Source organism: Tursiops truncatus, chromosome 20 (genome assembly GCF_011762595.2).
Source record: "Tursiops truncatus isolate mTurTru1 chromosome 20, mTurTru1.mat.Y, whole genome shotgun sequence".
NCBI classification, from domain to species: Eukaryota; Metazoa; Chordata; class Mammalia; order Artiodactyla; family Delphinidae; genus Tursiops; species Tursiops truncatus.
Window position 1 is genome coordinate 45,780,320 of NC_047053.1, and position 15,507 is coordinate 45,795,826.

Here is a 15,507-nt window from a genome sequence, read left to right on the forward strand (position 1 = left end):
GAACACCGACCCGCCCCTGATAGCCCCTCCCCGCCCCTCCCCTGGCTCCGCCCCACCTCGCCTCCGGACCTCCATTGGCTGTGGCAGTAGCATCGCCGTCCTCTGCCCCGCCCCGGCCCCGCCTTCCATCTACCATTGGCGGCAGAGGCCGTAAGTTCCCGGGAGGGGCGGGTGGGGAAAGGCCTGGAGGCGGAGACGAAAGCGAGATGGACGGGCAGCCAGCCAGTGAGCACGCTCAGCCGCCCTAGCAACTGCGGCCAGCCAATGGCTGGGCAGAGCGGGGCTGCGAGCTGTCAGGCATCAGGGACCGCGGGGCCAGCAGCCCTCCAAGGACTGCGGGGCCAGCGCGGGGCTGGTCTGCCCTGCCGCCGCCTCTGAGCTGTCCCGCGGGCCGGGCATGAGCGCGGGCGCCGGTGCGGCAAGATGAGCACTGGGGGCAGCCCGGTTCGCGCCTATGATTTCCTGCTCAAGTTCCTGCTGGTGGGCGATAGCGACGTGGGCAAGGGCGAGATCCTGGCGAGCCTGCAGGACGGTGCGGCCGAGTCCCCGTACGGTCACCCCGCGGGTGAGCACCGGGCCGGGAAGGAGTCGGGGTGGAGCGCGCGGGGACCTGGCAGGAGAGGGGCGCAGGTCCGGGAGCGAGGCCGGGGAGGACAGTGGAGGAGTCGGGGGAGCGCGCGGGGGCTGAGGAGGAGAGGGGACGCGGGCCCGGGGAGCGGAGCCGAAGACGGGAGCAAGGGAGGCCGGGGAGGCCGGGGAGGCGCGGGGTCCCGGAGGGGAGCGCTCGGCGGGCCAGGGGAGCGCTCGGCTGGCCAGGGGAACGCGGGTCGCGGGGCCTGGGAGAGAAAACGAGGTCGCGGAGGCGCGGGGAGGAGAGGCGGTGGAACGCGCGGGGACCGGGGAAGAGAGGGGACGCGGACCCGGGGAAGGGAGCGCCGGGCTCAGGGCTGTCCAGGCTCTGCCTGGATCCCGCCCGCACTACGCGGGCAGCCCAGGCTGCACCCCCTGCCCAACCCCGGACGTGGGGGACCCAGGCAGCTCATGGGGGTGGGGCTGGACAGGCGCACGCAGCGCGTGCGGCGGGAGCGAGCGGCTGGATAGGGCGCTGGGGTCCTCCCGATCTGGGGGTGACGGCTAGGCGGCGGAGAGCGTGCCGCCATGCAGCCCGGGTTTGGGGAGAGGGGGTTGCAGGGCTGCTCCGGGCTGCCCCGCAGGGAGGCCGTACTTGTGCGCGACTAGTTTGGAAAGCACGCGTGGAGGGTACGGCGCTGGCGCGAGGGGACAGGAGCGTGGGATCGGAGCGCAGCGGGTGCAGGCTCCCAGGTGGTGGCTCTGCTCGTGGGTCGGTTGGAAGGGGAGGGAGAGAAGGCGCAGAGAACAAGTCTTGAGGCTTCTCCAAGGTGACGTGTAGAGGGGCTCCTTGCGCTGATAAACAGGCCTGGGAGGGCAAGGAACCCAAGTGACCCTAGGGAGCGTGACCTGGGGCGCAGGAAGGGAAGCACCGACAGAGAGTGCAGGAGAGTGGGTTCCAGGGTGAGGGGAAGCCAGAGCGCCCAGAGGGCAGCCGGCAGGGGGTCCCCGAAGTTTGTAGTTTGAGAGCAGCAGCCCTTGAGAGGGAGTGGACATTAAGAGGAAAAGAAGCGGGGCGAAGAGGAGAGTGCGTGGGCAGGAACTTGGGCCAGGAGGTGGGAGGACAACCAGGTGTCCTGCGGTCCCACAGGTCTTTACCCACCACAGGCTGCTTGGATGGTGCAGAATGAGTGGCTGTGGAAGGAAACCTTTGAGCTGTCATCTCAGGGGTGGGAGCCACATTTCCAACAGACGCTGCTGCTCCTGGGCTTGCAGTCTGGTTCCTGGGGAGCCGAAAAGGGCAGCCCAGGGACTGGAGTCTTAATGTTCAAGCCAGCCTGGGGGTGCTTCCTGTCCTGATCAGGCAGGGTAGGATTGAGAAGACAGTGGGTGGCAAACTGAGTTGGGAAAGGTTTGAGATGGGGGGCATGAGCTGATGGTGAAAACCTGGATCCATCCTCACACTGCAGTGCATAGTAAGATTCCTCCCCAGTCCTATGAAAATGCAGATTCTGATTCTAGAACCATGTCGTCCAAGATGATGCCATTAACCACATGTGTGGCTTTTTACATTTAAAGCACGCGTAGTTAAAATGAAATACAATTAAAAGTGTGCATTAGCCACATTTTAAGTGCTGGGCAGCCACTTGTGAGACGGCAGAGTTCTGCTGGACAGCGCAGCGCTGGGTTTCAACGGGGTGGGAGGTGGGGACTGTGTCTGTTTCCTTCACGGCTGTGTCCTCTGGGCCTGGGGCTCAGTGAATGGATGGGCCAGAGGTGGAGTAACAAAACATTCAGCAAATAAAGCGCTGTGTATGTTTGGGGGAACAGGCTGTGGAACGTTTTCTGTTCTGTAGTAGGTGAACAGTGCAGGGGCAAATAGGAGGAATGTAGACAAATGTTTATAAAAGGAGGTCCTTCTGGCTGGTGTGAGCAGAGGCTTGGTGCTTCTGCTTCATTACTTTCGTTCTATGTGCTGAACCAAGACTGCTAACAACTAGTTAGCGCTTTCTTCCCAAGGTTTTTCCTTGACACAGAGGGAGGATTTAGGCTAAAAAGACACTTTCCACGAAAGGTTTTGTTATCAGCTTGGCTTGAGACACTGCGGAAAAGACCCGGTATGATAGATGTGCCCTATGTGGGTTTTTGATTTACGGAAAGATTCTTCTTGGATTAAGAAAAGAGATTATGAAAAATTGTAAGAAATTGGAATCATCATCATTATTATTTTAAAGATACGTTTCACTTTGAAACAATGTGCATGCTTCTGGCGGGAAAGGTGAGGGCATTTCAGTCTCACGACCCATCCCCCTCCACCCGCCGCCTGAGTTTTCGGCCTGTGCTGTTATATTCACGTTGCCCAGGTTCCTAACACCCAATTCTGTATCGTAGCTACAGTGCCCACAGTTGCTCAGTGTTAATTCAACATTTCAGAGAACTCTGTGCTCACCGATAGTCCTTTTATTTTGCTGTCTAATTAGCTAATTTCATTTTCAATCATTTTTCAGGAAGGGCTCGTGAGTATTACCTGCGCATTTTCATGTCTGACAGTGTCTGTCCATTGACTCTTATCTTTGAACAATATCTTGGTTGGGTGTAATATTCTTAGCTTCTGTTTTCTTTCCCTCAACCCTTTGTAAGCATTGCTCCACAGCCCTCTGCCATTGGATGTGGGGAAGCCTGAAGTCAGCTGATTTTTTTTCCCATGTAGGTGATTTGCATTTTCTTCATGAATTTCTGACGGATTCCTTCTTCTTGCTTCATTTCATGAGCTTAACCAGACCATGTCTCAGAGCTGAATGCTTCATTTTGAACTCCTGGTACACTGAGTACTCTTTCAATTTGCATATTTCTTTTTTAATTTGAGGGAAATTTATTTTATGTCCTTAAAACATCTTCTGTTACATTTATTGGTGTTTCTATTTCAGGGACACCAGTTATATTAGTTTCCTGTGGCTGCTGGACAAATTGCCACAAACTTAGTGTCTGGAAACAACACAAATTTATTCTCTTCCAGTTCTGGGGGTAGGTAGTCAACACAGTCTCATAGGCTAAAATCAAGGTCGGCAGGCCTGCGTTCCTTTCTGGACGTGCTAGGGGTGAGTCTGTTTTCCTGCCTTTTCCAGCTTCTGGAATCCGCCTGTGTCTCTTGGCTTGTGGGTCCTCCCCCACCTTCAGAGCCAGCAGATGTCTCCCATCTCCTCATTCTGATGTAGACTCTCTGCCTCCCACTCCACTTTTAAGAACCCTTGTGATCACATTGGGGCCGATGGGTGATCCAGGATAATCTCTGTAATTTAAGGTCACCTGACTAGCAAACTTTTTTTTTGAATTTTATTTTATTTATTTTTTTATACAGCAGGTTCTTACTACTTATCTATTTTATACGTATTAGTGTATATATGTCAATCCCAATCTCCCAATTCATCCCTGACTAGCAAACTTAATTCCCCTTTTCCATGTAACCTAACATATCCACAAATTCTGGGGATTAGGACACAGATCTCTTTGGGTGGGCCATTACTCTGCCTACTACACTGATTATTCTTACGTTGGGCTGTTTTTATCTGTCCTCCATTCATGTCTTCTAAGTGCCTTGTTCTTTTTGTCTTTCTCTCTGCATTTCTGTGGTACTCTCAAGTCTTTCCTATTTATTGGTAATTTTTATTTTAGCAAACTGTTTCTAGCTGTTCTAACTTATTTGTTAATTCAGTATTGATGTCCTTTTGGTGTCTAATTTTTCCTTACTTTTACAATTTTCCTTTTTTTCAATTTTTAAAGAATTCTTTAAAAATTCATTAGATTAAAAACTCTCCTTTGGGGCTTCCCTGGTGGCGCAGTGGTTGAGAGTCCGCCTGCCGATGCAGGGGACACGGGTTCGTGCCCCGGTCTGGGAGGATCCCACATGCCACGGAGCAGCTGGGCCCGTGAGCCATGGCTGCTGAGCCTGCGTGTCCGAAGCCTGTGCTCCTCGCAACGGGAGAGGCCACAACAGTGAGAGGCCCGCGTACCGCAAAAACAAACAAACAAAAACTCTCCTTTGAACTCTTATTTTACCAACAGCATGTTTTTATTAGGTTGTTCCATTGCATGAAGTAACTGGGATGAATTTCCTTCTGCTCCTGGGGTCATATTTCCTTTTAAGTTAGGTTCTATCTCTTTTCCCTTCCTTTTTAAACTTTTTATGGAGGTATGATTTACATATAGGTAAGTGTACCTATTATAATTGCATAGCTCAGTGAATTTTCACAAAGCTAACACGCCCATGCAACCAGTACCCAGGAAGCACAACACCAACAGGCCCCTGGGCCCCCAGCCCTCCCCCAGCCATGACACCCTGCAGCGTCACCACTGGCCTGGCTTCTGACAACATGGGCCACTTTTGTCTCGTCCATTCTGTGTAAAAGTGAGAGCTGTAATGTGACTGCTTCTCTTGCTCCTGTTGTGTGAGACTCTCCTGGGTTGTGTATGGCTGTGGAAGGTTTATGATATCCCTGGTGTGAACGTACTGCGATCTGTTTATTTACCCATCATGCTGGGGTTGGCATTTCTGTGGTTTCCAGTTTCCGGCTGTTGTGATTCGTCCTGCTGTGAACATTCCCACTGTGCGTCTTTAGAGTATAAAAGATGCGTTTCTGTCAGAATAGACCTAAACCTGGGATGGCCGAGTATTATGGTATGCATATGTTTAACTTAAGAAGATACTCCAAAATTGTTTTCAGTTTACGCTCTCACTGCAAAGATCAGGAGTTCTGTTTGCCCACATCCACATCAACGTTTGGTTCTTGCTGTTTTGTATTCTAGCCGTTCTGGAAAGTATAGTGTAGTTGAATTTGCATTTTTCTGATGACTAATGAGATTGAACACCTTTGTCCATTTTTCATAGGTTGAATTTATTTTACTGGTCAGTATTTTACTGGTCTGGAAAGTATAATGTAGTTGAATTTGCATTTTTCTGATGACTAATGAGATTGAACACCTTTGTCCATTTTTCATTAGGTTGAGTTTATTTTACTGGTCAGTAGGAGTGTTTGAAAAATGTATTCTGGCTGTGAATCCCTTGTCAGAAATACGTATTGTGAGTATCTACGCTTGTCTGTGTTGCCTTTCACCCCATTAATAGTATTTCTAAGAACAGAAGCCCTTCATTTTAACACAGTCCAAGTAAATGATGGGTGTTCATGGCAGGGACTCTGGGTGTGTTGAACAAGTCTCTGCCTGTCCCAGGGTGGGGCTGTCCCCTGAGGCTCCACCGTCTTACCTCTGATGTTGGTGGCTGCCATCCCGCTGGGATGAGGGATGGCGGGAGGGGTCAAGACACATTTTTTGCCAAGTAGATATGCAGTGGGAGACCCCCTTTCCCAGCATTGCTCTGTCACCCTTGTCGCGGCCCAAGGACCACACAGCCTCCCACCTGCATGCTTTCTCCTTTGCAGGTGGGTCTGCCCAGTGCTTGCAGGTGGCGCTGCTGCATTTATTTCCCTGCGTCTTGCTCACACCCAGGCAGATCCGCCTGCACGTATTCTGTGCTCTGACAGAGTCTGGTGAGGCCTGGCTTCTCCAAGCTGGACCTTTTGTTTTCCTCTCAGCCTACTCATGGAGGGAGGGGCCCTTGGGTTCCTGACCCTGTCCTGTAACCTGAGCTCCGGGAGGAGCAGGAGGGGGAGTGTGGGCTGCGCAGACCCCTTGCCAGGTGGTCCATTGCCCAGGGAGCTGTCCTCCCCTCCCACGGGTGACGTGCACACTCCTGGTCCTGCCGGGCCCCTGCTGGCCCCGGAGCCTCACTTCTGTCCAGTGGGTTGGTGCCCAGTCCCGCCTCCTCTCCCCTCGAAAGTCCTGCTCCAGGCAGAAGTGGAAAGAAGGCGTCATGGATGGACCTAGAGTCTGGCATACAGAGTGAAGTAAGTCAGAAAGAGAAAAACAAATACCGTATGCTAATGCATATATATATGGATCTAAAAAAAAGGTACTGATGAACCTAGTTGCAGGGCAGGAATAAAGATGTAGACATAGAGAATGGACTTGAGGACATGGGGTGGGAGGGGGAAGCTGGGGTGAAGTGAGAGTAGCATCGAGTATATACACTGCTGAATGTAAAGTAGTTAGCTAGTGGGAAGCAGCAGCACAGCACAGGGAGATCAGCTCGGTACTTCACGATGTAAAAAAGAAAAAAAAGAAAGGAAAGAAAGAAACCCTCATCAGCTGGGCTCTGCCTTCTGTTAATCCTGGGTCTCCCCTGGGCTCCATCTGGGGTGTTCCCGGCACCAGGTCCATACCCTTTCCTTCCCTGATTGCCGAGTTTCTACATTTTGTTCATTTCATTAGTGATGGGAGAGGAAAGTGGATCAAACTGACACCAAAGGCTGCAATCTCTCGCCTCCTAGTTTTTTTCCCAGCAGGAGACTCACTGTTTCCCCGACTACTCTCTTTTGGCTATTTCTCCAGCTTCCTTTTCCCAGCAGGAAGATCCCATCTTTCTTTCTCAGTTTCATTTTTGCCAAGAGATAAAAATAATAACACCCACTTATTGAGAGTATAGAAGAATCATCTCGTGAGACAGGTTATTTGTCCTTTCTCTTTACCTTTGACAGTCTTTCCACCAGGAGATTCACGCACTCTCCCGCTGCCTTCTAGTTGCTGCAGGCAGCTTAAAGCTACTCTGCCAGTTTCCTGGGCAACCACTTTAAGATTCAAAACACGATTTATAAAGTCATCACTTTCAAGTTTGAACTGAGAGTCGAGTCGTGTTTTATCCTACTTCTTCTTGGTGTAACTCCTTCACCTCCCTCGGTACCACTTGTGAGCACTCAATAAATTTAATGCGTTGGGTTTTTTAAATTATGTCATAAATACTTCCATGTATTTGAAAATGATAAAATTGCATTTATATCAGATTTTCTCTTTAAAAGCCCTTGAATCAGCCCTACTTCCCCTGTGTCCTGTGGGGTCTCCTTTCTGAGGTGGTGACGGTCCCTTTAGTCTCACCTCTAACCCCTGCAGCCCCCAGCCCAAGGCGAACCTGATGTCAGGGGACAGGCAGGGAGGGACTCAGAACCGGCCAGCCCAGGTTCCTCCCAGACAGAGACTCAGCTACTGGGGCCAGAGGCCCACCCACCACCCCTTGTGTCCTCTGTCACTGGCACAGGACGCCTGAGTGGCTGCAGGGTGAGCACGGCTGGGCAGGCACAGCCCCGAGGTCCTGCCTGGGTCCTGCCAAGCCGCACCTGCTCACTCCTTGCTGGCCCAGGAGCTCAGGTTTGATGTGGCTGGTTGTGTGGGGTGAAGAGAAGCAGCAAGGCATGGGGAAGTGGCTGGTGTGTCACCAAGCATTTGCAGGCTGTGGGTTTACTTCACATTAAGGGATTGTTTTGGACCTTTGTTTCAGACTTTCCAGGCTTCTTTAGCTTCATTGGCTGCAGAGAGTGAATTGTGTATAAGCAAAAGCAGAAGAGCTGCAGCACCCGAGGGGTTTGGACCTAAAAATATCCGTTATGTAGATTTTGTCAGATCCACAAACAAGACAATTGAAAGGGGTCCTGATATAAGATAATAGCTTCAGTGACAACTTCAGGGTTTACCTTCTTCAGAAGTGGGCTTGCCTCCTCGGAGGCCTCAACCAAATTCCCCACTTGACCTGGTTGCCTTCCCCCTCCTTCTCTCCAGGACCAAGATTGCCTGTCCACCCACCCGTTTGCGGGGCCTCCAGGGGCTCCTGAACCTGGTCTGACTGCGCCGCTCTGGCTTAAGATGCCTCCAGCATTTCATCAGTCTGCTAATATGAACAACTTGTCTTTTTAGGTGGTCTTAGTTTTGCCACAGCATGCTTTGCCTTTTGGGGACTTCCTAATGGTAATCAATTACATTTCTGAGAATTTGGCCCTGTGGTTTGTATTTTCTTAAGTGGTTTTGGCATTCCAGGTCTTAACCTCTTTTTAACATGTTGCAAAGTCTAGAATCTGGTACCCAGGCGCCTGTCACCTTCAGGCTGCTGTGGGGACTTCTGACTTGAGTGCGACAGACCTGGGATTTTGGTTAATGGGACCTTACAGCGTGACTTGTTTTCTAAGACTTGGCGGGTAGAGAGAGAGATCAGCATGCTTCTAGAATCAAGAGATGGAAAACGTCAGGGCCCCCAGTCTTCGAAGGTACCTGTCCTGGCATCTGTGCTGTGCCCGGCAGCCGATCACAGCAGTTCCGGCCCCGGGACTCTGTGCCTGGCTTCTTAATCTTTCTCCGGATGCCGGCCTTTCCCACCCGAAACCACCTGCTGCTGGCCATCTCTTGGGAGATTGTGCCATAAAGCTGTTGATCCTGGGGTTTCCTCAGCCAAAGTGACACTCAGGCTGTTTCTCTGTTTATATGAGTTGTGTATTCCAACCTCTTGAAGCTAATAATTAATGGATTACCCTCCCCTAAATGTGACTCAGCTGAGTTTACTCATGAATTTGAATCTTATGGTGACTGGCATTTTGTTTGATTAAAAATAAAAGCAAAAAAAGTTTACAGAGGTAGAATCGTAACTACACATATTAAACTCTAGTTGACCCTGATATGTAAGGTTAAAAGTTATTATCTTAACAGGAAAAATAAATTGATAAGTGTGAAGAATATTAAATTCTCTCTCAGGTGGAGGAACTCCATCTGGAAGTAAAATCTAGAAGGTAGACCACTGCTGAGTGGCCATGGTGTCCTGTTGGCCTGGTGTCTGAGAGGCAAAAGCCCACGTTGTCAGACCTGCGGGGCCCTGAGCTTCTGTCTGGAGCACCGTCCGGAGCACAGGGAGCACAGGGGGCCGTGGGGGGAGGAGGTATGTTGCTGTTGATGGTGCATCGTTTCCTAGGGCTGCTCTCACAACTATCACAAACTGGGGCGGCAGTGGGGGATGGCCTAAAACAACGGAAATGCACACTCTCCCCATCCTGGAGGTCAGAGGTCCGAAATCAAGGTGTCAGCAGGGCTGCCCTCCCCCCCGCCCCCGCCAAGACTCCCGGGGAAGATCTGTCCTTGAGCCTTCCAGCTCAGGTGTTGCTGGTACCCTTGCCGTCCTTGGCTTGTGGCAGTATCCCCTCAATCTCTGCTTCTCCCTGTTTGCCTCCAAATCCTTATCAAGACAGTCCTGGATGGGGGGCCACCCTCACTCAGTGTGACCTCAGCTTGATGACATCTGCAAAGACTCTATTTCCAAAAAAGTTTCCATTCATAGGTTCCGTGTGGACATGGATTTCGGGGGACACTATTCAACCCAGTACAGGTAGTGACACTCCCAAGATGGACAGTTTCCTTCTCCTGAGGAAGAGCTGGGACCCAGGCCCCAGTGGGAGCCCCTCTTCTCACAGCCTCAGGCCTGGAACCCCTCGCCCCTGTCGGCCCCTTGCCCCATTGGCTGGGCCCTGGGGCAGGAATGGCACCCCTGCCTTGCAGACCACCCATCTGTCCTCGGCTCTGTGGTCTGCCCTTGAGAAGGTCGTGGAGTGGCTCCCACAGCGTGTGGGCTGGCTTCTGCACTTGGTACGAGCCTCTAAGATCCCTCTGTGTTGTGCACAATTTCACCTTTTCTTCCTCCTGAGCGGGTGGACAGACCACAGCGGGCTGTCCAACCATCCCTGGAGGGATGTCTGGGTGCTTCCCAGTCTTTGGCAATCTGTGAGTAAAGCTGATATAAACAGTTGCATACGCGTTTTGTGTGAACTTGGTAAATATCTAGGAGTGGAATTGCTGGGTCATATGACGTGTATGTTTAACTTTATTAGAAACTGCCAAACCAGGGACTTCCCTGGTGGTCCAGTGGGTAAGACTCTGTGTTCCCAATGCAGGGGGCCCGGGTTCAATACCTGGTCGAGGAAATAGATCCCGCATGCGTGCTGCAACTAAAGAAGTCCACATCCCACAACTAAAGATCCTGCATGATGCAGCTAAGAGCCATTGCAGCCTAAATAAATAAATAGTAGATAAATAAATATTTAAAAAAAGTAAAAAGAAGCTGCCAAACTGTTTCCAAATTGACCCGACCATTTTTCATTCCCACCCACAGCCTATGAAGGGTACAGTTGTTCTGTGTCCTCACCAGCACTTGGTATTGTCAGTATTTTTTAATTTTGTTTTTCTCAGTATTAGCCATTTTAATAGGTGTGCAGTGATCTCTCATTGTAATTTTAATTTGCATTTCCTAACAACTAATGAGGTTGAACATCTTTTCCTGTGCTCATTTGCCATCTTTGTGGTATTCTCTTTGGTGAGTGTCTTTCAACTCTTTTGCCCATTAAAATTTTTTTTTTTTTTTGCGGTACGCGGGCCTCTCACTGTTGTGGCCTCTCCCGTTGCGGAGCACAGGCTCCAGACGCGCAGGCTCAACGGCCATGGCTCACGGGCCCAGCCGCTCCGCGGCACGTGGGATCTTCCCGGACCAGCACGTGGGATCTTCCCGGACCGGGGCACGAACCCGTGTACCCCGCATCGGCAGGCGGACTCTTAACCAGGGCGCCACCAGGGAAGCCCCCCCAATTTTTTTAAGTTGCTTGTTTTCTTATTACCTAGTCTTGAGGATGTTTAAATATATTCTAGATCCAAGTCCTTTATTCGAAATGTGTTTTTGTTTTTGTTTTGCGGTACGCGGGCCTCTCACTGTTGTGGCCTCCCCCGTTGCGGAGCACAGGCTCCGGACGCGCAGGCTCAGCGGCCATGGCTCACGGGCCCAGCCGCTCCGCGGCATGTGGGATCCTCCCAGACCGGGGCACGAACCCGTGTCCCCTGCATCGGCAGGCAGACTCTCAACCACTGTGCCACCAGGGAAGCCCTAGAAATGTGTTTTGCAAATATTTTCTCCCAGTCCGTGGGTTTTCTTTCCATTTTATTAAGTATCTTTCAAAGAGCAGATGTTTTTAATTTTGAAGAAGTCCAATTTATCAATTTATTCTTTTATAGACCATGTTTTTGGTGTTGTATATAAGAAATCATTGCCGAACCCTTTGCCTAAGGTTACAAAGATTTTCTTTTGTGTTTTCTTATAGAAGTTTTAGTTTTTCGTTTATGACTGTGACCCATTTTGAGTTAATTTCTTTTTTATTATTTATTTATTTATTTATTTAGGCTGCTCTGGGTCTTAATTGCGGCTTGCGGGATCTTTGCTGCGGCATGTGGGCTCTTAATTGCAGCATGCAAACTCTTAGTTGTGGCATGCTTGAGGGATCTAGTTCCCCAACCAGGGATCGAACCTGGGCCCCCTGTATTGGGAGCATGGAGTTTTACCCACTGGACCACCAGGGAAGTCCCTGAGTTAATTTCTTTTTTGAAAAAATATTTATTTATTTATGCCTGCGTTGTGTTTTCGTTGCTGCGCGAGGGATTTCTCTAGTTGCGGTGAGCGGGGGCTACTCTTCATTGCAGTGTGAGGGCTTCTCATTGCAGTGGCTTCTCTTGTTAGGGAGCACGGGCTCTAGGAGCATGGGCTTCAGTAGTTGTGGCTCATGGGCTTTAGAGTGCAGGCTCAGTAGTTGTGGCGCACAGGCTTAGTTGCTCCTGTGGCATGTGGGATCTTCCCAGACCAGGGCTCAAACCCGTGTCCCCTGCATCGGCAGGCAGATCTTAACCACTGCGCCACCAGGGAAGTCCTCCCTGAGTTAATTTCTTATATAACATGAGGTATGGACTGAGGTTCACTACTTTTGCGTAGGGATGCCCAGATGTTACAGCACCATTTTTAAAAGTGTATGCTTTCTCTATTGCACTGATTTGTACCTTTGTCAAAAATCACTTGGCCAGGGACTTCCCTGGTGGTCCAGTGGTAAAGAATCCACCTTCCAATGCAGGGGACGCAGGTTCGATCCCTGGTCAGGGAACTAGGATCCCACATGCCACAGGGCAACTAGGCCCACACACCACAGCTACTGAGCTCGCGTGCCTCAACTAGAGAGGCCGTGTGCCACAAACTGCAGAGCCCATGCTCTCTGGAACCCGCGCCACAACTACAGAGCCCACCCGCCCTGGAGCCTGCGTACCACAACTAGAGAAAAGAAAAACCACATGCCACAACTAGGGAGAAGCCCTCGCGCTGCAACAAAGAGCCCACATGCCACAACTAAAGATCCTGCATGCCGCAACAAAGACCCCACGTGCCGCAACTAAGACCCGACACAGCCAAAAATAAATAAGTAAATAAATAATCTTTAAAAAAAAAACAACAAAAATCAATTGGCCAGGGCTTCCCTGGTGGCGCAGTGGTTGAGAGTCCACCTGCCGATGCAGGGGACACGGGTTCGTGCCCCGGTCCGGGAGGATCCCACATGCCGCGGAGCGGCTAGGCCCGTGAGCCATGGCTGCTGAGCCTGCGCGTCCGGAGCCTGTGCTCCGCAACGGGAGAGGCCACAGCAGTAAGAGGCCCGTGTACAGAAAAAAAAAAAAAAAATCAATTGGCCATATTTGTGTGGTTTTATTTCTCATCTCAGTTCTGTTCCATTTTTCTGTTGTGTATTCTTATGCCAGTATCACACTGTCTTGACTACTTTAAATATATAGTAAGTCTTGAAATTGGGTAATGTGAGTGCTCCAACTTTGTTCCTTTTGTTCAAAAAAAATTTTTTTTAATTTTATTTATTTATTTTTGGCTGCGTTGGGTCTTCGTTGCTGCACGCGGGCTTTCTCTAGTTGCGGTGAGTGGGGGCTACTCTTTGTCATGGTATGCGGGCTTCTCATTGCGGTGGCTTCTCTTGTTGGGGAGCATGGGCTCTAGGTGCGTGGGCTTCAGTTGTTGTGGCTCGCGGGCTTAGTTGCTCTGCGGCATGTGGGATCTTCCAGGACCAGGGCTCGAACCCGTGTCCCTTGCACTGGCAGGCGGATTCTTAACCACTGCGCCACCAGGGAAGCCCTCAAAATTGTTTTGACTATTCTAATTCCTTTAACTTTCCATGCAAAATTTAGCTTTGGAAATTCCCTGGCAGTCCAGTGGTTAGGAATCTGTGCTTTCACTGCAGAGGGTTGCAGGTTCAATCCCTGGTTGAGCAACTAAGGTCCCGCAAGCCGCAAGGTGGGCCAAAAATTTTTTTTAAATAAATAAATAATAAAATTCAGCTTTGTCAATTTCTAGCCCCCCCCCCCCCCGGCCCCGAAAAATCCTGCTAGGGTTTTTGAGACTGAATCTGTGGATCCATTTGGTGAGAACTGCCATCTTAACTATCAATCTATCTATCTATCAATCCATGAACACAGTATTTCTCTCCACTTATTTAGATCTTCTTTGATTTATTTTATTAGTGGTTTATAGCTTTTAGCATACAGATCTTGCATAGGTGTCTGTCTAACCTCTCACCCTCTCTTACATTTAGTGTCCTGAGACCACAGTTACTGAAGATAAAATGAGGTCCCTGCATCTTTCGGGCTGATAGAGAAGGTGGCATGGGTTCTCCAAGCTCAGGGCAGCTCGTCCGAAACTGTCCTCCAGAGCGTGGACAGGTGGCCTGGTTTGCCGTCCAGCTTTGGGACAGTTGCTCAGCTGGTTGTGATCACAACCAGTGACGAGAGCCTCCCTGTGTGGTTCCAGTGAGGTCCTTTCCTTCCCCTGACACACAGCAGGTGGTCTCAGACTCTGCTGCTCCCAAGGGATGAAAGTAGGAGATTGAATCAGCAGGGGCTCGGGCTCCTTCTGAAGACACGTGGCACCTCCGTGGTTGCATGTGTTTGCACAGGGGTGCTACTGAAAATAAAGCTCTGCTTCCCTGACACAGCTCACCTGGGGGCTGACCACCCAAGTGAGCAGAGCTGCCCGGACTGGAGGTGGTGGATGGCAGAGCCTGCAGGGCCCCCACTGTGGGACAGGCAGGAAAAAGGGGTGCTGATATCAGAAAACTGCTCTTTAAACTCAAAGATGCACCCCCCCCTTTTTTTTTAATTTGGTTGCACTGGGTCTTAGTTGTGGCTTGTGGGCTCCTTAGTTGCGGCTCACCAGCTCCTTTGTTGTAGCATGCGAACTCTTAGTTACAGCATGTGGGATCTGCTTCCCTGACCAGGGATTGAACCTGGGCCCCCTGCATTGGGAGCGCAGAGTCTTAACCACTGTGCCACCAGGGAAGTCCCGCCGCCCTTTTTTTTCATGGAGGATGGCAATGCTTTCCCTGGCAGTGTCACCCAGACTGTTGGGCTGTCCAAAGTAGGGCGGAGGGAGGCCCCTTCTGGTCTGACCGCTGAACCCTATTGGTGGCCTTGATCTCAGGTGGCCTCAGCCTGCAGCGGCTTGAAGCAGCATTTCGGTTCCTGGCTAGAGATTGAGGTCTGGCAGTGGCAGTGAGAGCACTGAATCCTAGCCACCAGACCACCAGGGACCAATGGACAGTGACAAGGCCCTGACCCATTGCTGTGTAGAAATGAATTGCCACATAGAGACATAGAGATGGAAAGTAGTGAGGCAAGTAAAGTGTTTATTAGGAGGAAAAATAGTACAGTACCTGTGGATAGACACACGGGCGGGCTCAGAGAGAGTTGCGCCGTTGTGGTAGTTTGAATCACTTTTATGGGGCCTTTCTTCCAGGTTTCCTTTGGCAATCTTGCTTTGCCTGGTTCTGAATCTATATTTGGTTTATCTCAGGGTCTTCCCATGTGTGCGTGCACGCGCATCTCTTAGCCAAGATGGATTCTAGCGAAGAGGCCTATGGGTAGTTGACATCACTTACTATGGGGTGGCGCCCCCTCCCTTTTTGACCTCCAAGGAGGCTTTCTGTGCATGTGTAGTCAGGGAGGTCTCCTTAACTTCAAGAATGAGGAATATGTGGTCTTTTATCTCTTATCTGGGCAGGGCCCAGCCTCCTCCATCATCCTGCTTTTATGGAGTTTCTGTCCACAGGGGAGAAACTGTTCAGCCTGGGGCCCATCTATCTCCTACCCCAGCCTGAGTCCAGGTTCAGGGTGACCTCGAGACCTGGCAGGGGCAGCCCTGCAATTTGAAGGGACTGG

The 15,507-nt window shown here is 50.8% G+C and overlaps 1 protein-coding gene across 2 annotated transcripts in view; it reads left to right on the plus strand.

The window, feature by feature from the left end:
• Positions 1-277: 277 nt before the first annotated feature.
• RAB40B (RAB40B, member RAS oncogene family) overlaps positions 278-15,507 on the plus strand; it is a 28,155-nt gene continuing 12,925 nt past the window's right edge. The window contains exon 1 of one of the 2 annotated variants that reach the window (XM_019944792.3): positions 278-565. In XM_019944792.3, coding sequence (XP_019800351.1) covers positions 424-565 — 142 coding nt within the window. In that variant the 5' untranslated portion in view covers positions 278-423. The remainder of the gene's footprint in view (positions 566-15,507) is intronic. The other variant, XM_019944793.3, reaches the window with a different exon arrangement.